This window comes from Colossoma macropomum, unplaced genomic scaffold (assembly GCF_904425465.1).
Source record: "Colossoma macropomum unplaced genomic scaffold, Colossoma_macropomum, whole genome shotgun sequence".
In the NCBI taxonomy this organism is placed as follows: domain Eukaryota; kingdom Metazoa; phylum Chordata; class Actinopteri; order Characiformes; family Serrasalmidae; genus Colossoma; species Colossoma macropomum.
The window spans coordinates 29,838,510-29,863,779 of record NW_023494805.1 but is presented as its reverse complement, the minus strand read 5'-3'; the positions used below and the strand labels follow the sequence as shown (position 1 = coordinate 29,863,779).

The 25,270-nt window shown below is 38.2% G+C and overlaps 1 protein-coding gene across 1 annotated transcript in view; it reads right to left on the bottom strand.

The window, feature by feature from the left end:
- The window catches only part of poln (polymerase (DNA directed) nu), a 79,067-nt gene that overhangs the window by 36,339 nt on the left and 17,458 nt on the right, over positions 1 to 25,270 (bottom strand). The window contains exons 11-14 of the mRNA XM_036595984.1: positions 25,093 to 25,188; positions 24,846 to 24,902; positions 24,702 to 24,755; positions 24,053 to 24,118 (exon numbers count right to left, since the gene is read on the bottom strand). Coding sequence (XP_036451877.1) covers positions 24,053 to 24,118; positions 24,702 to 24,755; positions 24,846 to 24,902; positions 25,093 to 25,188 — 273 coding nt within the window. The remainder of the gene's footprint in view (positions 1 to 24,052; positions 24,119 to 24,701; positions 24,756 to 24,845; positions 24,903 to 25,092; positions 25,189 to 25,270) is intronic.

Sequence of the window (25,270 nt, the reverse complement as noted above, 5' to 3'; positions counted from 1 at the left end):
GGTCCTTTCTAGTTTCCTTTCTCTCAGTTCTTTTTCCTAACACAGCGATTATCGCTTTTTATGCATCACCACTGGGTTACTCATCAGTTATTTACAATATCCGATTACATCGCCATATCACCCAGACGTACATGCCAAGTCTGCCCACTTCAGCTAATTAGTATACACAATTTGATTCACTTAAAGGCAAAATATAACATCAACATAATGACAGCCTGTATAAAAGAAGAAAGAAATGATCAGAAATAAGAGAACTTGTTTATGATGTTGTATTACTAAGAAAGTACATAACTTCTGATACATCATGGAACAAACACACAGCAACACCTGCAGTAGTTTTCAGTAGTTGGTGTTAATGGACTTCCTCTTACACAGACCAGATGATCTCTCTCTCGCTCACACACACACACACACACACACACACACACACACACACGGTGACACTTATACACATAAGCTCTGAAGGTCAGATCATGCTTGGAGGAAACATGCTGTCTTTCCCTCAAACTATTCTCACTTTCTCCACACAGTGAGAGGATACTTTGTGTGGATTTGGCATTTTTCTCTGTTGCTGCAATTAAGAGCACAGACAGGAGTCCATTCACAATACAACTGTTTAATAATTCAGCACAGAGAGGACAGAGTGAGAGAGAAAAAAAGAGAGAGAGAGAGAGAGAGGGTGTCATTCCAGTCAGTATGAAGATGGTGTGAAAAGTTTTGACAGTGTGTGGATGAGTGTGTATGAACTTGTGTGTGCACCCTGTATGATATTACTTGAGCGTGTAACCTGTGTGTGGGGATGTGCAGGGGCGTCACAGTTAAGCCTCTCTGAAATGACAGAGCAACACACACACACAGAGAGTCAGTGAAGGAATCTTGCCAGGGTGACAGAAGGATGGTCTTTAGCCTGCAGGCCTCTCCTCCTCAGCATATGCTGCACTAGAGACACTATCAGTGTACACACGCACACACGCACATAAGTGCATCTATATAGACCAAAAAAGTCGGCTGCCCAAAATAGGTCCGTGAGGACATTTCAATTGGGTGACAGAAAGTTAGCCTAAACCAGGGGTGCCCAGACTTTTTGTCGCGGGGGAGTCAAAGTTCAACGTTTGCAGTGGGCCAAAATCACCAAACAGAGAAAAAAGTATACAAATAAAGCTCAAATTCAGTTTTTTCTTTAATATATTTTTCAATATATTTTGTTACTAAAATGCAACTTTTAAAGTAAAATAAGAAATAAGGTGGATTACAGAAACGTTCTGGTGGACAAAATCCAACTTTGGCCAGCCCTGCCCTAAATGCTCTCCCTCACTCGATGAACCCAATATATATTTACACTTGCATAAAATTTTATATCTATTACATTCTTCTTATTTTTTAAATTGCAAGTGTACACAGTGTAAATGTTATAAAATTCACTTATTAAAAACTTGGAACCCTACCTACCTTTCTAATTTGTATGCTCCTCCACAAACACTGCATTTTGGCCCCCATATTTAACACTTGAGCCCTAACACAACATTGTTGCAATACTTAAGGATGCACTCTAGTCACAAATGCTTGAATGATGCATAACATAACTTGAATTTTCAACACACAGCCGTGTCCTATGTACGGCACTGCATGACGTGACGAGTAATATTTAATATTCATAACTCATGAAGTGGCCGGTGCCCTAAAACCTGGAAAACTACTCACAACAGGAAGAGATGTAAATAGCAACAGTCACAGCGGTGATTTTTCCCCATTTCACTCTCCTACTTTGGAACAGCAGGAGAGAACTTAATTCAGCATGCAGGAGTCTCTGCTGTACGTGTTTGGGCCAGTGGAGTGCTAAGTTTAGGAGAAAGAAAACTACAACTGGGATGGCATAGATGCTACAGAGTATAAAATAAAGCATGAGCTATGTCAGACATTTTATGAACTGTTTCGTTTTGTTAATACTGAGAACCATTGAATTGAAATCCTGTTTCTGATTAGTATTAGTGAAGCAGCCTGTTAGCCTCTCAGCTGACCTTATCCTTTGCTAGTGAGGGTAGAACACAGTTGAGTTACAGATAATACAGTAAGTACCCTTTATATAGACTATAGACTATGTAGTATATATAAAGTATAATTCGCTTAAAGAGAACCTGGAAACCACAACCAATAATGTTCAACTGTCAGTTTTTCCATCTGTTTGCTTTTCATAAACATGGATTTCAGCAATTAGATGCCTTTTCAACCTGTGAAATGCGGTGGTCCTGGAAGAGTATTTTGAGTGTCATCCACTAAACTTTGGGCAGAACAGAAGGACTTAAAGCCTTAAGCCTTAAACATTTTTTTAAAACAATATTTCATCTTACATAATGTCATTACACCAAATAGATTTAAAAAAAAACAAAAAAAAAGTTGTGATGTGCTAATCTTAAGTATTGTGGTTTGACAGTCTTGTGGATTAAGAAAAAAATGCATTTTTAGAAAACCTATAACAGTGGTCTTAAAAAATATGAATCATTAAATAAAATATTTATACTTACGCATCTGTGTATCAATACTATATTAAAACCCAAAATACTGCAACATTATTTGGAAACGATTTTATGTTTTTTTATGTAAAATACATTTAAAAAAAAACCCATTAAATCGTTTCCAAATAATGTATCACCCAAATAAATAATATAATGTGCTGCTCTAACAGTTCATAATCATCCATAAATGTTCATAATACTGCATAGAGCAGGAAAACTAAGTGTTTATATCACAGCATGCACACATTTGGTGGTATGAAAATGAATTCCACTACAATATTATCAACCTCTGCCAGTCAGGAAAAAATAATCATACAATCCCACACACAAACAAGAAATAAATAAACACACACAAACACAGATATAGCTGTCACAACCACATCACACACACTAATACACACTCTCTGGCCAGAAATGCTGATAAACACCATGCAAAAACACTCAGCACGTTTCCACACATCCCTCTTGCCCACACACACACACACACACACACACACACACACACACACAGCAACAGCTGCACTCTCTCATTAGCAGTGAGTAACGAGACTGTCAAACTCCACAACACACACACAGCGATAAAGCTTAACTATAGTTAAGCTCAACCAAATCCACTAACAGGTGTTATAGGTAGCCGTCGACTATCTGAGGACAGTGCCTGAAAAACAGCCACGGTCAAACACTGCAGTGAACAGGTAGGAGGAGAGAACAGAAATATGTTTTTTTCTGCTAAACGCAGTACCGGTCAGCAGACGCATAAGGATTTCTTACTTGCTACTTTTGGCTTCTGAACAAAATTCTCAAATAAACGGGCCAGTGACTAGGCCTATATCTCGCTCTGAAAGACTTACTAGTGAGCTATACCACTATACTGGTGAGTAGAGATGCAACTGATTTTTACTAGCATTAAATCTGCTAAACATTTGTTTGTTTCCCATATAACTGATAAATCCAGTGCACGTGAGCGCGGATAGCCAGACATATCTATGATTCCACATCCTGACAAGGCATAAATACTAGTCTGCATTCGTACGTGTGTGAGACTGAGTGCAGTGACAGTTTGGATCTAGGTAATGTCTGCGTCACTGTGCTTACAAAGACCGATGACTGGGGCGAAATAAAGAAGCTTGGGTCAGCTCTCAGCACAACTGCTGACACTATACACACACAAAATCAATATACATCAGTCACTCACACAAAGCCTCTCTGTTTCTCCACAGGGGGTTCAGAGTCAGGCCCACCTTGAAGCATTTGATGCGCATAAACACATCAGACCCTCTGTAGGTATTAGAATAGTTAAAGTGACAGTTTAAAGAAAAATCAACTTTCACAGTTTCACAACTAAAATTCAGTTTCCTCTCCCCCAAAGGTAGTCAATCAGCCAAGACATGTTCAATGTCAGAATTCTGCCTCAAAGCTCCAGGGCAGAAGTAATGTAGCTAACAAGTCATGGACACTTATACCTATCAGAATCATGTAAATTGACACCTAAAATCACTCAGTCGCGGTGAAGCAACCTCAGAAAGACGTATGTGGTTTCTGACACAGTATGACATACCGTTGTTGATAAACAATAGTACAGACAAAATTCAGAATTCAACATGGCTGTGATTACTGTCTTTAAGCTATGTGATGTACTTTAAGACATTTATATAGATAATAGTATGTCGTACATAAGCTAAGAAAAGAAACAGGGAATGGGATCCCCAGGACTATAATTAAAAAAAACACTGTTCTAGCAGACCAACATTCACGGACACTTTGCTCTCAGATTGAGAGTCAACAGCTCTCTCTGCAAAGCCTGTCCTGTATGAGCTCTGAGATGTTGCTTTTCTGGCGCAGCATCTCCAGGATTCAAACTTGTGAACTCATGACGATAGGGCAAGACCTTAGATTGTCGTGCCACTGGGGAACCCAGTATGAGTGCCCCCGTTTAACTATATGATAACAATACATGCAAATTTAAACACAAAACAGCATCATGGTAGGAACAAAAAACATGCAAAATACAACCAAACCTAACTTTCAGCATAAGATTTTTTATGAAGAGAACTAATAAAAAATAAGAAAAAAAATGTTTGGCTTGCACTGCCAGTGCTACAAAATAAAAAAAGAGTTTATTTGATTTTATAACAACTGAGAACTGACAAATTTATCATTGTACTGCTAAAAAAACTAAAAAAACACCTAAAAGTACTGGAGATAAATTGAAAAATATGAAATATGTAAAATTACAGGGGCCAATATCACTTATCAGAATTTTTAGCCCCTTTTATTGTTATCAGTATCATAAAGTACTCATAATCATAGTACTCATAAAAATTCATCGATACCAACATTTCTGATATGTTGCTGATACTGCGTGACGTAACAGTGTACACTGCCAAATTAATAAACAAACGCAGTGCAGGAGGCTCTGATCACACAGAGAAGAGTTACTGACTCCATGACAGTCGGTCACAAAGTGGCTGGTCACTTTAAACTATTGCCTTGTCATTTTCCCGCCAGACCTACACGGTGTGATTTTAGCCCATTTTAAACACACAATCACAGCAGCTTCCCCAATATGAGTAGAGGTGCACTGGCTCGAAAAACTGAAGCAGAAGAGTCAAGATTTCCTATCAAAGTCCGTCTATGCCAACTTTACTCTGTTTGACTGAATAGAATAGTGAGGAATAAATGCAAATATGGTGTTTTTTTAAACAGTCTGATCATATTTTCCTACTGTGTACATCCCCACATGCTTTAGTTTCAGTACTCAGTGTTAGTAGCACTGCTACAGAGACTGATGATGAAAGACACAGATCAGGATTCAAAATTATGAAACGTACTTTACTTAGAGCTGTACAGAAGTGGTTTTCTGACAAAGGAACAAAACCCGCTCTTCTCCACTGCAGCGCTACTCAATCCAAGGATGTAGCATAGCTAGCTAATGCACTTCATTTATAATCATTTTAATGATTTACGTTACTCAGTATGGTATGGGATTCACTAAAAAAATGTGTACACATCCTCGGTCTGAAAAAAAAAAAAAATGAGATCAGCCAATCAGAACAGGTCATTTACATATTTCAGCCTTAAAGGCACAGAGACAAAATATCCTGTAGGTTGCCTTGGCTGGAAATAGTCATGAAAAAAAAATTCCGGCACATAAGCCCACACAAATGTAAGTGAACTTCATAGAAAAAAACAAAATGAAAATGTAAAATATGAGAACTACCACTGTTTATGTCGCCACCTGCTGCAGGGGCTTGTTCACTACAAGGTATAACATGCAGACTCACTCTCTCCCTCTCAAACTCTCCAATACCTCTTTCTGGAGTGAGTCCAGATCATTATCTCTCTCTCTCTCTCTCTCTCTCTCTCTCTATCACTCACACACAAAATCGCCCACAGGTGGGAGGAGGTGTTCATTAGCCCACGCCACAGGGACTGCAGCTAAAACAGGGAGCTGATGAGTGGAGTCCGTGTATTAATGGAATCAGAGAGCGAGTATGTGTGTTGATGTGGGCAATAAGGTGCCAGGTGTAAGTGTAACATCGGGAGGTGGAGACTTAAGCACAGGTAGATTGACGGAAGGATTTAAGATGTTCTAGAGTCAATACAAGATGTCCAGAATCATACAAAGACTTCTGGATCTGCTGTAATTTTACTCCACTGGACCTGAGTGGAGTGGAACACGATTGGGTTAATTCAGCACTACTATATTTAATTTTTCTGAGGTGTGAAAAAGGCAAATAAATATTTTTTGTCCTATTTTTAAGTATTCTTATCCAGAGCCCCATACAGAGGTGAATGTAGAATCAAGCAAGGTTGCACTGGACTGTCGCTTTGCTATTTTCTTTGTGGGGTTGGAGCAAAAGTCTGGTGAGTATCTGGTCCTGATATGAGGTGATTTTGTTGGGAGCGTACAGTTCAGTAAATGCGTAATATTAGTGGGTTAACTAGTTTTAGCACATGTGAGCTATAAGCGACATTATGTTGGCTTAGGAATGTTTCTCCATAGTACTTTTTTTTTTTGAAAAAAGATACCCCTGCTTGTCGTCTTGTTTTCTTTTGGTCGACTCTTCTGAGGTTCACAAGTTTGTGGGGTTAAGGTTCACCTACATAAACTCTGAGTTAAATTACATGTTACTAATCATCATCATCCTCCCCTTAATCCAGACTAGGGTTGCGGTAGCAGTTGGGATAGCAGAGAATCCCAGAAGACCCTGTTCCTTGCAACTTTCTCCAGCTCATTCCAGGGGACCCGACCCGCTCCCAGGCCAACTTGGAGATATAATCCCTCCAGCAGGTCCTAGGACGATCCCGGGGACCTTGTAGCTGCTACTCCTGATCAGATGCCCGAACCACCTCAACTGGCTCCTCTTAATGTGGAGGAGTAGCAGCTCTACTATGAGCTCCTCCCAAATGACTGAGCTCTTCACCCTATCAAATAGAGTGTAGCCTGCCACCTTGCACTGAAAGCTCATTTCCACCGCTTGTATTCGCGATCTCATTCTTTCGGTCATTACTCACAGCTCATGAAAATAGGTGAGGGTCGGGATGTAGACCGACTGGTAAACAGAGAGCTTTGTCTCAGCTCAGCTCCTTCTTCACCACTACAGTCCGGTACAGCGACCGCATTACTGCAGCCGCCTGTCCTAGCCTGCAGCAAATCTCAAATCCCTCTTGCCACTATTTGTGAACAAGACCCTGAGATACTTCAACTCCTCCACCTGAGGCAGGTCCTTTGCCTTTACCTAGAGTGGGCATGCCATCCTTTTCCGGGCTGGGACCATGGACTGGGACCAGGTGCTGATCCGCATTCCAGCTGCTTCACACATTTCTGGGTGAATCTCATTTAGAGCTTCAGTGAACAAGCTGAGACACCAGTCATGTAAATCAAGCCTTGTGCATGCGCAGAGACTTTCAAACAAAGGGGAACAGCCCAGCAGACCCGTTCCAAACACAAATGAGGGAGTATTTCCATCTCTGCTGTTATCTCTGATGAAAATAACACCTTCCTTTCCTGACACATTTCAGACCAAATTACCTACTTGCTGCTCCCTCTCTCCCTTCCTAATCTAAGGCGGTCGCTATGGCAACGGCACCCCTCAATCACCGTGACGACAGGCGAGCTCCAGCATCCCATAGTGGCACCTCGTTGGCATGACGACACTGAAACATGCTGCCTCTGCTTTTTCTGTGGGTGAATGAGAGTATCAACAGAGCATAAACACAAGCATAAACAGTACGTCACATCACTAATACACACACACACACACACACACACACACACACACACACACACACACACACACTCACAGTGCACAGCTTGCCAAACCCACATTAAAACACTGTCTTCAAAACCATAGTTAATTTTGTTGATTTTGATTTAACAACCTCAGATTCTACTGTTGTAGAATTAAATGTTCACTACTTTGTCATTACTACAATGTAGTAAACAAACTGCATATTCTGTAGGGCTGTCATGATCATGAAATTTTAGCTGACAATGAATTGTCTTGTTTATTGTATGCAACTAGGGTGGCACCTCATGGCAAGAAGGGCTTGGGTTCAATTTCCCAGCTGGGGGACCAGGTCCTTTCTGTGTGGAGTTTGCATGTTCTCCCTGTGTCTGTGGGATTCCTCCCACAGTCCAAAGAAATGCAGTCAGGCCAATTGGACATGCTAAATTGCCCCTAGGAATGAATGTGTGTGCGTGTGTATTTCTGTCTGCCCTGCGATAAACTGGCAACCTGTCCAGGGTGTTTCCTGCCTTATGCCCAATGACTGCTGGGATAGGCTCCAGCACCCCCCTGTGACTCAGAAGGATAAGTGGCTTAGATTGTGTGTGTGTGTGCGTGTGTGTGTGTGTGTGTGTGTGCAACTAATAAAATGTTAGTGGCTAAAGTGGTGAAATTGGCTGATTAGAGACCTTATTTGATAGCTGTTCACTTAGTGTACTTAGCAATTAACACTGGTTGTACTGTCACATTAATACAGTGCACACACAAACACACACACACACACACACACACACACACACAAATGTCCACAGTTTTTAAAAAGATAATTTAAGCAAAGCTACATGTTTTTCCATGAGAGAGAAAATATAAGAGAAAAAAACACTAACTCTTAGCATACATACTAAAACGTTACAATTAGCTACACAGCTAACAAATAAACAAACAGCACTCAGCACTGCCCTCTAAACATGTTAGAGGACTAAGGTAGAAGTCGGAACTAACTTTTTATTCAAGTTCAAGTTCCATGATCTCAATGAATTTAAAAAAAATCCAATGTACACGAATGACCTTGTTTGTTGTACGAGTGTGGAAAATGATTAAATATTTAAGCTAACTGCAATCATCTCAAATAACTGCAATTAGGCGATTACTGATAATTGTGATAGGCCTAATATTCAAATTTCTAAATATAAATAAGGCTTTACTACATTGCTCAGTGTATTCTGCCTACACTTAAACCATACTGCGCATGTTAATTTGACCCAGATGGGCAAAGATGCAGTCATTAGCGTATCTGAAACATGTAAGTGAAGAGTTTTATTAGTAACAATTAGATTCAGATTCAAGAATGTCATACATTCTACTTTTATGCTTGTTAGAATTTGTCACAGCTACAGCATATATACATACATACACACACACACCCACACAGTCCATATACATAGACAATATTATATACTACAAGGGTGCATTTGTGTGATGAATTCTAAAAGGCATAAAAATTTAACGTATTTATAATTTATCAATCAGGGTCTAGTAACAACTGACGTAAGCAATAATTCATTTTGTACTAGTCTGAAAAAATGTGATGAACGTTAGGCTATATTTTAGGGCTGCAATGATAAGCCAATAAAATCTGATAACAAACACTCAAAAACCAGAAAGATATTAAAGTAGCTGATTGAGCATCTTCTTACATTTAAAGAATATCTGAATGTTTTAGATAATAATCAAAATAAAATTTAAAAATGAAAATATTTTTGTCCTTGTTGGACTGTTAGTCTTCTCTTCAGAACATATTGAATGATGCCATGTTTCAATTACTTTGTAATTCATTATCTAGTGATTTCTTCTAACATTTGAAGAGTTTTGTATTGCTAAAAATATGCATTTATCAGACAGATAAACTGTAATGATTTGATTATTTTCTTGTGCTTAATCCCATAAACGCTGGGGGCTCGTATGACAATAGCTTTTGAATTTTAAGCAATAGTATTAATTTGGTATGGAATATTAGTATATTAGTATCAGTGACTGTTTACATGCACTTAATAATCCAATTATAATCTGATTTCTGCAGTTATTCGATTATTCAAATGGTCATGTAAACAGCATACAGGTCTAGAAATCCGATAAAGAGAGCTGGATCTTAGCTCAGTATTCAGATTTCTCAGTGCATGTATACTCTTACTCAGATTTCTTAGTCTGCGCACGTGCGTAAACAGATCATGGTTCCGGAAATAAGCGAACTGCATTTCACACAGCACCGGCGAAATGGCAACCAAACACTTATAGAGCAACGCAGAAATCAAATACATGCTTGAAAAAATAGAGGATTTAAATATTCTTCATCTTCTAGATGATGTACGTTCATATTTTCAGGTTAAGGGGCTTGATTTTTTAAAAAAAGCTGTGGCATGAAGTTTGAGTTTTATGTGACTCATTCTGTGAGTTTATTGGCTGGTTACAAAACAGAAATCTGATTACCTCCTGACTCTTGTAAACTCAGTTTTCCCATCATCTGATTACTCAAGAGCAGGTAAAGGCATTGAGCGGATTACTGACAAAATCTGATTTTCTGCAGTTGTCAGATTATTAAGTGCATGTCAACGCATTCAGTGTCAAAGTCAAAATTGTGAGTTCGGCAGTCCAGGAAAAAGACTGTCAAACCACTTGTAATGTCTAAGATTTCACATTTCTGAAGCTCAGATGTGGTTACAAGTTCTCTTCTGAGAATTCAGGAATTAGCTATGTAAAGCTAAACTTGGTTATAGTTTTATTATTTCTAAATAATTCTGTCAAAGGCCTCATTTTTGCCACATAATGGGTATTACTGTTGCCTAGTGAGATATCAAGTTTCAGTGGGTATGTGCAACAAATTTAATTAAAATAAAATCCTTGTCCATGATTCAAGCGAAACATTAAATAAAGAACAGCAAAAGGGTGCGAAAGCCACCATTTCAACCCAGAAAAGGCTTTTGTGGCAACAGCAACTGAATAGACTTCTACTCCTTCACTCGTTAGCATGTGGTCGTCATAACCCATCTCTTCCTGCTATTACTGCTCATTTGCTACTGTTTGTGCTGCTTAGCGAAACACACAGTGGAGCACTGTGCGGGCAAACCCAATTAAACACTAATGTTTGTTGTTTTAGAGCTAATCAAGTCAAGCACACTGAATAAAACACTACTGATTGACATACAGCACACACACAACAAGCCTGCTGCTGCAAGCATGGGAGCACCTCATTGACTCTGAATAGAGGGGCTGCCCTGGAGTGTGGTGGCTTGTTTTCTCTTCATTATCTTTGTTTTTATTTTTAATTTTGAAAGCACAATGGCAACAGACCTGTGCCTGGTTTGTTAGCACAATAATAGCTTTGTTCTGCCGGCTGATAACCTAGCTGGTCTAAATCCTCTCTGCTCTGTACCTGCAGAAGCCACATTAACAATAAGACGAGCTAAATATGGTGTAAACATCATTGATCATTGACGCTGTACAGTCACACACACTCACACTCAGACATAATAGCTTTCTTTTGCCTACAGGAAGCCATATAGTTTCATTAACTACTCAACCAGACAGAGCGACTGTAAAATTTGAGAGGCAGACTTTACCTAAAGAAACAGCAGCATCCTGGCATACTTAATATGTAATAATACATTTTATTATTACATATTATTAATATGTAATAATAAATATTATTAATTATTATTACAAATTAATAACAACAAAATGTGCTTTAAACACGGCAGTGTGGCACATCCCAAGAGCCACTTTGCATGGTCACATCCCATAAGTGACACACACAGCCTGAACAAAGTCCCTGGTGCACATGGGGTCCTGGCCAGCAAATGTTATGGTGTCCACCAGTCCTGTTTCAGGGCCATGTCCTTGGCACAGCAGCACAACACAACCTAAGTGGCACGACACACCAATTTGTACAATAGCATGCAACCAGTTTCCTTGAAACATTTGAATAAGATTGTTTCCTCACATTTGCCAGTGTACAATCGAAAATAATTAACCAGATGAAGTTTCTCTCAAGACAGATTAAAAAATACTAAGCTACTACGAATATCAAAACAAATCAGAATGCACATCCCTAGTACCTGTTGTTTCAGTGGACTAGGACACACAGCACTGTGCACGGATTGCAGTGAGACTCCCTGCATTAAGCTGAGCTTTGAGAAAACGTGACGTGAGTGTTTCAAAAACATCTCCCTGATGCATAATGCAGCCAGAGAGGAGCTGACAGAGGTGAAAGAACTGTGCTGAGTTTACCACTAGAAACATGCAGAGCTAAGGGCTTACTCAAGGCCCGTGTGTGGAAGGGAGGGGGATACTCAGGTTGTAAGGGCAAGAGTGAGTGTGTAGGATGGGGTAGGAAGTAATTTTTAAGGGGTAATTTTAGCCCTTACTGACTTTAATTGAAGGGCATTTTATACACAAGCGGGAAAATAACTTTAATAGAATACTAGATGTGAAGAATACACATCTGGGGAAACCTTTTGTAAAAATTTGCTGCAGGTTTTTGACACAGTCTGAATTGACAGTTGGGAAAGGAAATCGAGAAGCGTGAGAGGGACACCAGCTAAGATATTTCACCACTTAACTGCATTTCAGACCAAAATTTCAAACGTTCCATTTTTTGACCCGACGCTGAGCGAAATCTAGAACTATATACTGGTCAACCACTCTGTCTAAATGGATTCCTCCAAGAGCCTATGAAAACAGAGAGCAAAAGAAGTGCAGCACATAAATCAAGAAAAATGGTGATCACAGTCAAGTGTGGGGCAAAGAGTTTCAGGCATGAGCACAAACAAAAGCATGTGCATCAAAAACTCTAAAAACTACCACACTGATGAAATCTTTATATCCACGAACCTCACTGAAACAAGTTTTACTTGTTACTTCTTTATTGTGTCAGATTAAATGGTAGCATATGTGCACTCATACATGAGTTTGGTTTGTATTTTTGTAAAAGAACTTTTGTTTTAAATTAAATTCCTGCCAACTTTTCATTAAGACATAAACAAAATTATTCAGGGTTGTTTACATCGGTGATGGGGTCACAATGTCTACAAAGCAAACAAACCAATTTTTTTTACTATCCAAAACCACTAGTTAACCTACATTTTTAATATCGCATTGTCAAAACAAAACTGTAAAAATGAGAATTTTACAGGAGAGGGAAAAAACATACTTTTAATGTAAGTCAATAAAACCAGACTTTTTTCCAAGTAATTTTGGGTAATTTCTGTTGGTCCATTCATCATTAAATTTACACATGATGTATAGGGCATCAGGTATTTTCAAATTATGTGAAAAACTAAAAAAGGGCAAAATGGAGATATGAGGTTTTGTTCTGACAATGTTGTAACGCTGATAAAGGTAAAATTGTTGTTTAAATACTTTTTCCCTGGTGACTATTTTGCCTTAAAACGCTCTCAGGCATCAGACAGTGTATTCATAACTAGTGTTGCATATTAAAAGTTAATGTAATTACTAGGGATGCATTGATACCGATATCGGGCAAAAACCGTGCTGTTTTACTTGTACTGGAACTGACTTAGAAGGGGTAGTGGTTAAAATCTTCCCCAACGAAATGGGACAACACTCAAATAAAAGAGAACATTACTTCATTAACAGGCCATTAGCAGTGCTCTGTAGGCAGCCCTACCGAGACCAGCAACACTGGTGGTCTTTAGTTAAATGTAGGGAACCATATGCCTCTAAAGAGGGGGATGTGGCAATTATTTACTATCGCCCAGCCCTAACTGTTCAGTGATATGAAGCTGAAGTCAGCTATTCTCCAGCTTCTTGTTCGAATTCTCCTGTTCCATTTAAGGTGAAACGGGAAATTTAGCTGGCTAGCTACCGAGGCATCAAAATACGACTATCGATATTTTATGTTTATTATGAAGAGAAAGACCATAATACAATGAAATCAAATTAAACTAAGATGATACAATGGTTATTGTAATTTTTAACAGAGAAAGTACTAATTTACGGGTTTCTTTGGTCGCTTGTGCAGCCATCTTGCCAGGTTTTTTTTTTCCATGGTGTGCCTCTGGAAAAACTCCAGACCATGTAGCCCTAACACTTTGCCCTACCCTTCCATCTCAATAAAAATCAGACGTGTACGCGCAAAATGGAGGGCTAAGGGCTAAGTGGTAGGGGCAAGAGGTGAAATGGGGATTGGGCCAAAGTTGAAGGTCACTATAATATTATTCATTTTGGCATATTCCCACCAAACTATCTGATTTTAGTACAGCTGCTTCCCTATCTTGTTTACTAATTTATGTAAAAATCTTGAAAAAAGATTCATATTCAAAATGTTGAATATGGGGGCATCCTGTTATTTTTGACACTGAGCAGGATGTGTGAAAGAGAGTGAGAGTGAGGTGTGTGTGTTTGTGTGTGTACAATCCCAAGAGATGCTTACAAAGTGTATCTTTTCTGCTGCAGTAATTTGATTAGACAGAAACAAGTTAATGATGCATTACTAAAATGCAAGCACACACACACACACACACACACACACACAAACACACAAACACACACACACCCCTGTGCTAGTTTGAAGACAAGGTTTTAATATCGAATCTGTCAAAAACATTCAATGGAATAAATCTGTTAGAATTTTTCAGTTCTGAAAACATGCAGATTAAATTTTTATAAATACCCTTAAGATGCCTCCACGTGTTTTTAATGCCTTATCAGACAGATAATCCCGCTAAGATCCTGTCACCACAGAGATGCCACAAAGCGAAATCTGACGAGTCATGCAGCGGTCATGATGTTCTTCACACACACACACACACACACACACACACACATACACATACACATACACACTTCAGTCTGAGCGAGTGGGTGACTGCATTCCAACTCCCTCTCTCTCTCTCTCACACACACACATACATTAATAGGCACAAATCCATGTCATCCTCCCAACATAGCCAGTGGAGGATATAATTAATCAAGCTGTTCAATTCTCCCTCAGTATTACAGCTGCATTACAGTGTCTGCAGGGCAGCTGATAACACACACTGAGGATGACTCATACACTGCACCTAGACATAGAAAATACAGAGCAGTACAGTTAACTACAGCAGACACTACTGTTCAGCTCTACAAATTACACTGAATGAAAGGCAGTGGATGCACACATACATATGCACCAAAGGGAAAAAAACATCACATAAAACTTCTAAAACTCAGAGAGACCTAATAGTACAGAAGTCACTAATATGAAGCTCTTGCTAGAAAGTCTAGATCTATCTTCAGAGTAGCAGGTAGCACACAGAATGACTCATGCTGAGGAATAACTGTAGCCCAGATGAACATCGCAGAGAGCAAGCATGCTGCTAGCCACATAATTAAACAGATTTGTCAAAGCCAACTTTCCGCTCTTCTTAAGCGTTATTGTTATCATTATTGTTATTATTATAATTTAGGCCTGTCCAGTGCTTAAATGAATGAATCATGATTAATTGCATTATTTTGCATAGTTAACCACAACTAATCACATCACATTAACATTATTTCAATCATGAGAATGCAGAGTTCACATGAACCTAAACACAAAAATCATGTGATTTTCACAAAGTAAATGCATTTTCATCACTGATTTTAATCACACAGACAGAGTGGAAAACCTATTTCAGACTTCTATCTGATGTGGACTTTAGACTAAAATCCTTTTGCTTTTAATGACAATAAACCTTTGTTATGTGTAGTTTATTAAAATAAATGAGTTTCTCTTCTCTTTCATCTCCAGTAATGTATTGACTGACTTCACTCTTGAGCTTTCTTTTTACTTCCCCAATTTCCTGCCTGAAAAATAATGAATCTTTAATTCATCTTTTATTTTTTTTCTAGTCCCAAAATAAACCCAACAGAAGGTCACTTGTTTCAATTTATTCTACCAAACTGTGTATGACATTTCAGTATATAGACTCACTTTGCTTTTATGCCTATTTCCCCACCCATTTTTTTTTTCTGCCTTTCCTCTTGACTTACTATTGGTATTTTAAGTACTGCTCACACACTTTCAAAGTTAGAATGACCAAAAAGCTGTGAGCTATTGTGTTATTTGCTACTTTTTGTTCTGGACCATTTCAGTCTTTTCAGCTCACTTTTTTTCCCCCTCAGACATTCAATAGCCACTTTCCAAACTACTCCCGCTCTTACAGTTTTAAAGTCTGAGTCACCAAAGTCTACATAACGCTTCAGAAATTGGCCTGAAGTATGGCATTTCTTTTCATTATGATTACTATTTCTTCTTTGCATTCTAGTTTTTACATCCAAAGAATTCTAACAGAAAATATTCCTACAGTTTTTAACTACACAAGATCAAGACTAGGGTAACTGATGTACTGATGTTTTTCATCCATACACTGTAAAAATTAGTCTGTAATGCATACTGTAATGTTCATTCACATTAATGACGTACTGCTTTTGCAAATGGAGCACAAAACCGCAGATATTAATGCAGTGCAACTAGTTATGCTTTTAACATTTAAATAATGGAAAACTGAAAAACAAGAGTGAACTACAAAGATCAAATGATCCTTTGTTTCTTCACATAAGTAGTTTTGGTGCCTACTTTTACGGTAAATCTAATAATGCCTGTTTTGATGAATAATTAGAATACTGTTACAATAATGTTACAGTAGTCATACAGTAAATCTTCAATACAGTATAATCAATTGGTACTGTAAATGTACAGAAATTAACATGAAATGTAAACTACATTTAAAAGTATAATACTATCTTGAACACGCTACACTAGTATTATACAAATTCACTTTTTTTGGTTTTGTTTTTTTACCTAGTTTTTCCCCCCAAGCAGGGAGGGTGAAGGTTAGCAGGTGCTTCCTCCGAGACGTGAAGCCACACCACATCTTTTCAAACTGCCGCTATTGCAACATCATTGAAATGTGTCATTTGACGTGATCACATGACACGCTAAATTCACTTTGACTGGCTGTTTCATAATACTTATAACGAAGTTGAGACCCTTTCCACTGTTGCAGATGAGTTTCAGGATGCTTTAACTACAAAAAACTGAAATGAAATAGAAACCTGGAGGATGAATAGAAAGAATATTCTAAATCTAAGGCTTTACACAGATAACCTTTCATGCAACATTAGTTGCTTGAAACCTACATGAAACTAAAATTGCACGAGAGTTTCTCCACATAAACCCAGAAGAAAGGATCTAGACTGGCAGTGACAACAAGAAAAACACAAAAACCTAAATATATTCACCTGGGCGTTTCAAAGAGAGATGAAAGCAGATGTAGAAAGGTTGATCTCTTTTGGCTTTTCATTGAGAGATCTGTGAGTGTGAATACGTGACTGTGGGAGTTTTTTTAAAAATGACAGACTGCTGATATTTTTGGCAGTAGAAAACAGACAAGCAGAACAGTCTCCTTGGCTGGCTTACTTTTGCTGCTGCTGTACATGTGCATGTGTCTGGGGGCTTTGTTGATGTAGACAAGTTGCCTTAAATGAACCCCAATAAAAGCAGCCAGTTTCATTGCAAGCCCACTGTGAGTGTGTGTGCAGGTTTCTCAATGTACAAACAATAAAGAGTGCAGACAAGAGCGAGAGAGAGAAAGAGATAAGGAATAAGAGAGAAAGAAAAAGAGAGAAAGAAAGAGAAGGTGTGAGATGTTTTTGAGATATGACTTTGGTCTAAAAATTATTTTCCAAAAGCTATTTGTGGCAGAGGTGTATATACGCGGAGGTGTATATGCAGACAAAACAGTCCAGAAAAGAAAATGAATTATTCAGATCTACCCCTTTATTTTTACTATTATCAGAATTACATATAAAGACACAGAAAACACATGCAGGTTCACTGGTCATTTTGCAGAATAAATAAAATGGCTATATTTGTGTTGCAGACATTGTGACTCCTGGCTTCTATCACACCACTGTAAAGAAATCAGTAAGTGTATCTAAATGAACCGTTTCATATCAAACCACTCAATGATATACATATATATATATATATATATATATATATATATATATATATAAAACACATAAATAAGTGATTAAAATTCTTGATGATTTTTTTGCCAAAGATCAGTTGTGTTTGCACAATGATCACGTAAATTTTAAAGGGAAAACAAAAATCTTCCTTGCTTTTTTCCAAAATTAGAGTTTAATAATGTAAGTAGATATCGTCAAAATGTACCAGTCACTCTTCAATATATATAGACTACACATGGAAAGTTTTACGTTTAGAGTTAAATTGTTTTTTTTTTGATTTCACAAAACCAACATATTTACACAAATCTACCTATTCAGCCGGCAGCAGTTTAGCCCTTCCCCTTTCAGGTTGAAGTTGCAGCCTTAGTTGCTTTTTGAATGAGGCCCAATACAATGCAGCCAATTAGTGTTTGTATTTCAGGATAAAGAGAGGTTGGAAAATGGTAATGTACAAATAAATTATGGATCTTACACGTAAAACAACAAAAATGTTATCAATGGAAAAAAAAACAGTAAAATAAAAATAATGATGGGGCTTTTTAAATTCTCCTGCTGGTCTCTCTTACAGTAAGAAACAGAGTCTGAAAGGCAAACTCATTTCTATGCCACACATATGACAGTGTTCTTGTACTTTTTCCAATAAAGTCTTCTAAAAGGCTTCCTAGTTCATCTTTTTTCAGCAAAGCATTTTGAAATCAATGAAAATCTATACCTGTTTTGTTATTGTTAAGTTACATCTTTTTTTTATTATTTGGCCTTTCTTCAAAATAGATTACTTATTCAAAGTAATCTGTATATTACTTAATAGCATAATCAATAATGGCTGCTCTACACAAGATAAAGATAGTATTCACAGTCACCATGGCACAGATCACATCTATTAGATCACCCCTACATCTTCAGAATATATAGTATACTATTCTCTTGTTAAGGGTTAGGGTTTGTATGCATTTTACAAGTGTTGGTTATTTCAGTTCTTTAATACTGTGCAAAAGATTTCCTCAGATGTGAATGGTTTTCCCCATAGGGAGAAATACACAGTTAACAAAATGACATCCCACAGTGTGAGTGAGAATTACTTCAGGATAGATTTGTGACAGAATTGGAAGAGATTCTTTCTTTTTATTCCCCCCCTAATCTTAGATCCAGGAATGTCGGAACCATTTCTATGTAAGTCATTAATTATTGATGCATCACTGATAAATGATACCGATAACTTGGCGAGGAGTCAGTATTGGCCAGCCGATATATCAGACAGGCTCTACTTCAGAAACAGGCTATTGATGTATCGAACAAAAGGAAAAATAATACATATTAAAATCCAGAACTGTTATGTGGTCTTAGACTGGGATTATGAAAGTAGAAATGGTGAACGAGCAAAAACCAATCAGAACATCATTAGAGCGACATCAAGACCAAGCTAGTGGAACAGAGGGCCAGGGTGATGGATGGACTGTTTGGATGGAAGGAGTTCAGATCATTAGAGGATATGAGAGGAGAGGGAGGGAGACTGAGGAAGAGACAGAGACAGAGAGAGAGAGACAGAGAGAGAGAGAGAGAGAGAGAGAGAGAGAGAGAGAGAGGAGAGAGAGAGAGAGAGAGAGAGCGTGAATAAGAGTAGCTGTCAAGCTGAGACTGCCGGACGCTGACAGAAGAACGACTCCGAGATGAGCTTTCGATCTGTTTCAACAAACACACACACACACACACACACACACACACACGATGGAGGAGAGAAACATTCTGCAAGAAACACATTGTGAACTTATGTCAATCTCTCCCTCTGGACGGCCGCCATTAGACTCACAATATCAGATTTTGACTTTGATACTCATACCAAGTAGTCCCATAATACTCGACATCAAAACAGAGCGATACGATGGCATGAATTTAAACACTTGTCACTGTCTGGACCAGGGTGTGTGCAGACATCCTCAAAGTAAACATAATACTCTTTAAGACATTTTTAATGCAACTTAAAACATCATTTAAGACCAGACTTGCAGTGACAATATACTCTAAAAACACTCTTCAAAGTAACTCACCCAACTCAGCATGTTTCTGGGAATGCTAGCTCAACAGCAGGTAACGTTAGCTCAGTGCATGTCCTGCACTGTCACTATGAGTGACCCTGTATTACTGAATGAGTGTATGATGTCAGATGTCTTTTTGTGGTTTGGGGTTGATTATCAAACTGTTTTTCAGAATCTAAAATCTTTTAATTTCAAGTTTAAGAAAATTTAATGCTTACTAAGGCGTTTAATTTGTAAACAGTAATATAGGATAAATAAAGACTTAAGGATGTGCAGACTATGTGCTGAAACCCCAGAGTCTATTATCACAGAAAAATGTTCAAAATGTTATAATCTAATTAAATATCTGATCTTTAATGAAAAAAACATTTGAAATGTTATATACATCAAATGAGCAACTAAATAACTTAAATACGTCTCATTCAGCATGTTATGATGAGAAGGGAAATACAACATAGCCTAACATTCAGTTCATATGAGCATGTGCGACTCACTTCACCTACAGATAGTACAGTCTTTTAAATAAAGAATTGAAAGCATTTAAATTGTTTTAATAGTTAATACTATGCAGTATTAAAAATGCAATGAACTTTCACAACATGGATTAATTCAAAAACAGACACACTACAGCGCCTCATCAAAGCTGAATCAAAACTATAATCAAATCATCTGGCAGAGAATAACTTCTCCAAAGTTAATTATGTTTGGATCAATGCATATTTTTGGAGCGCATTGCTATAAAGCAAAGCTGCAACAATCACTCCAACTTTTTGTTGTTGTTCTGTTTATTCTTCCACAAGGGCACAGCTAAGTGAAGCACATTTCAAATTAGAAGAGGGAAGCATGCTTTCGCAGTGCACCACCTGGGCCTGCAGTGCACTCCTGCATTAATCAGTCTAGCCATATATACCGTCCTTGAAGAGCAGTGGCAGTAGCGGTCACGTGCACATGATGTGCAATATTTAACTGCGATGCAATAATCACACACTACACTATACATGCTCCACTAATGGTGGCGTAGTAGTTACACTCACGACTGCCATGTGAAAACAAAAGCATGATAGAAATGTTCTGCTTTGCTGCTGTGCAGGCACAATCCCTCCCTGGTCTAATCCTAGCATGACTTCTAGCCTAACTGATGTTGAAATTTTATGTTAAAGTATTTTTTATACTGTTCAGTGACATACAGCTTAGGCTAAGGCTGTACAGTAGGCTAAGGCTGGGCCTACACTACACAATTTTTTGCCTGATTTTAAGCCTGATTTGCCCCTTGTGACATATTTTCACAATCTGTTTTCCAGGTCGGGAGCTCAATCGGAAGTGACTGACAGCGTGGATGATCTGGTAGCGTGAGAGGAGAAACGAGTGAATGTTTAGCCCTCTGATCGAACTCTGAAGTGATTGGAAGCCTTCTGATATTATCAAACATGTTTGATATTTACAACTCAAAACGTTCACTGCAATGTGAGAAGGTCAGAGATTTACTCAATGAGTTATGTGTATTATGCTCTCTCTTTGCCCTGTCGGCTAGTGTGAGCACCCTCATGACAAAAAAGACAAGAAATTCTGTGACAAACTGACGTTAAGTTTGTGATGCTCTCTGTTTTAGAAATCTGTTAAGATTTTAAAAGTCGTGCAGTGTACGCCCAGCCTAACCAAGGTTAGACTACTTTAGACTAAATTTAGATAAACATATAAACATTTTTTGTATACTGAAGTATACAACAGTATTAAAGTAAGTACTAAACTAACCACCCCGTTCAGGTTTCTGATATTGGTACCAAAGCAGCGCTTAGACACCAACTTACTGTTAACTAATACTTCTAATTTCAGATAAATCCTTTTAGTTGGCAACTATACTTATTACTGTTTACTATACTCATTAGACACTGCTGCATTTAAAAAGACAAGCTTGTTTATCCTCAAAAAAATACAATATAATAGAAGTGAGTAGGATGTGAATGGGGCATGTAAGTGAAACTTATGCAGTGGGTGTAGATGCAGTATACTGAAAGCACAAGAATCAGTGGGGTAGCAACTGAGTTCATGAAATCAATCACTGAACATGTGTGAATGGGAGAGTGAGAGAGTTCATAAAAGTGTATGAGTGAGTGACAGAAAAACAGTAAGAAATGCAGCACAGCCTTCAGACTGTCGTAAACACACCAAATAAATGCCACTCAGCGTCGAAGCACATTACGCCGGAGTGTGTGCGTGTGTGTGTGTGTGAGAGCGAATGTGTACCACAGAGACCCAGACTGTGCTCAGTGTCTGTGGTAAGGCAATGATTCAGCAATACAAAAAGCTAAAAGCTGTTAAAAAGTGCCTCAGAAATAAACAAACATGACCATTGCTGGTCCACGCTCATATAAACACACACTGCCCACTTACACCTACCCTACACCCCTTATACACACATATATAGATACAAGCTTGTCCTCACACAAGGTCAAGACCTGGACTCACACACACACACGTGCCCCATAATATATGTACTGCACTGGCATCTGACACAATATGTAAAGTCATTTATCTGTCAGGGTGTTAGCTTAACATTTCAAAGCTCTCCTCAATAAAAGCAAAATATTACAGTTATCATCCAACATCTGCTTCAATCAAGCCTTCATTAAATTAAATCAGGAGATACTGCTAGAATTTAACAAATGCAATGGTTGGAGTGAAAGGAGAAGTCAGGAACCTGTTCTAACTGTATTCTTCTAACCAACATATTAATAACTTTACTAAAAAGCAATGAAGTCTTGTTATGTTTTACTGTGTTTATGTTCACAAGTATTTATTCAATGTTGTATGATATACACTACTTAATGGCAAACCATACTGGCAAAACATATATATAGTACATATTATTACATAAGTATGTAAAAAAGTATATAAGTACGTAAATTTAACCCTAAACCTAACTTTTCTCTGGTTTTCTTATTTCTCTGATGGAATCTCTTTCTCTCATCTCACTTTTCCCTTTTCCTCCTCCCTGCTGAGTATGTCTGCCTGTCTGGATGTCTGTGGGTTTATGAATATTTCAGCAGAGCTATTTCTCTGATTCCACAAAGCTGCTCAAACCACGACTAAAGCACTAAACCCTCTACAACACACACAGACACACACACACACACACACACACACACTTAAACTCATCACCATAAGTCCCTCATTTGAGCTTTAGCATGAGTTTGTGTCTGTCTGAACTAGTGTTAAAAGTGTGTACACATGTGTGAGTGAGGTGTCTGTGGATGAGAGAGACCAGTCTCAAATGAGACAGACAGATAGTGAAAGAGAGAGCAGAAGGGAGGGCAAAAGAGAGTGGAGAAGGGAAAGCAAAAAAAGAGAGAAAAATCAACAGAGACAGAAAGATAGACAGAGAAAAGGTAGAGAAACATCAGAAGGGAGAAAGAGAGAGAGAGAAAAAGACAAAAACAGAGAGAGAAAGTGCGCAGAAGGGAGGGCAAGAGAGTGGAGGGGAAGAGTTGAAGGGAAAGCAAGAGAGAGACAGAAAGACAGAAAAGCAGAGAAAGATCAGAAGTGAGAGAGAAAAAGACAGCAGAAAAGAGAGAGGGAGAGGGAAAAGGGAGTGAGAATAAATAAATTCGCTTTTTTAGTTGCACCAGACACTGTGTGTGTGTGTGTGTGTGTGTGTGTGTGTGTGTGTGTGTGTGTGTGTGTGTGTGTGTGTGAGAGAGAGAGAGAGTGTGTGAGAGAGAGAGAGAGAGAGAGAGAGACAGAGAGAGAGAGAGAGAGAGAGAGACAGAGAGAGAGAGAGAGAGAGAGAGAGAGTGTGAGTGAGTGAGAGAGAGTGTGAGTGAGTGAGAGAGGGAGAAAGAGCGAGAGCGAGACAGAGTGAGTGAGAGAGTGAGTGTGAGAGAGAGTGAGTGTGAGAGAGTGAGTGAGTGAGTGAGAGAGAGAGAGAGAGAGAGAGAGAGAGAGAGAGAAAGAGATGAAATATGCCAAAACACTCTCAGAGGGGTGTGAATAGAACAGGGAGACAGCCTGAAAAGGATTCTGAGGAGGCATGCCTGAGAGGATGAGGAGAAGAAAACAGAAAAGATGACTAAGGGATAAAACAGAACAGAAAAGACAGAGGAAGGAAAGGGGGTGAAGACATAATGAGGCAAAGCAAAAGAATACTTAGAGGAAATAAAAATAGATTAAGACAGAGGATGGTAAAGTGAGAAGGAAGACATGATAAAGGGAGGGACAAAGAAAAAAAAGAAGAGAAAAAGACAAAATGGGAAGAGGGAGTACTCACTGGATGTTTGGCTGACAGTCTGCCACTAACTGTACTTGTCTGATTCCACGTGGAAGAGATGAATGACTGAGACAGAGAGAGAGAGAGAGAAAGAGAGAGAAAGGGGGGTATTCTTTTAAATAGATTAGGTGTTCTGGATACTTTTGGGCAAACAGCTGTATGCAAAAGTAAAAATCACAGAAGTCAAATTAGAAGTGAAAATAAAGCCAAATGACAAGCGAAAATACATTAACATCCTCCACAGAGAACAAACTTCTGTTAAATGTAACATATTGGAAGAAGAAAAAAAAAAACACAAAATGTGGACTATGCAAAAATTAAAGCACATTTTATATATATATATATATATATATATATATATATATATATATATATATATTTTCCAGTATGTTAAACTCAACAAACATATAGAACTATATCGAGTACAATAATTTAGCAAAAACTGCTACATCTAACTTTATTTTCACTCAAAAATAGATCAGATAGATTAGATAATTTGACAGGTGGTGTTCAGTCTTTTGCAAACAGCAGTATAGTGCGCATTATGTTGATGAAGATTTAATTAATATCACCATATTGACAGTTAATATCGATAACATGATATTAACTGCCAACACCAATGTGTTATACTAATTTTCCACAGTCATACCTTCGTCACACAGGATAGAATTCCGTCCACAAAAGTTGACTTGATCTTGTGAAGCTGTGGGGAAAAACATTAAAAGGTTATGCACACAGACTGAAGGTCTCATGTACACACAGAGAAAAATAAACACACAAAAAAAACACTCACCTGTCTGTATTCAAGAATGATTTTGGGCAAGGGGTGCAGATCCTGGAGCTGTAAGAGCTATATAAGATAAAAGAAGAAAAAAGGTTAGGAGTTACTGAATATTACGAATACGTTTATCAGCAGTAGCATCAACTTAGTAATACTGACTAAGCAACCTGCTTTAGCTACAGTCAGCATAAATACTTATAAAATTTTTTAATAAAAGCTGACAATCTGCAGTACTGTATTGGTGCTGTAGTAGTGTTACCGCAGCCTCTGAAGTGGACTGTTGTTGTTTGAGCACAGTTTTGGGCAGCTTCTTATTTTCACAGCGTTCGTGCAGACGCAGCTTCTCAAACAGGACCTGATGACAGGACAGCATTAGTAGTGACTGCATTTAGATTTAGTCTTTTAGAAGACGCTCTTACCTGGAGAGACTTACAAAA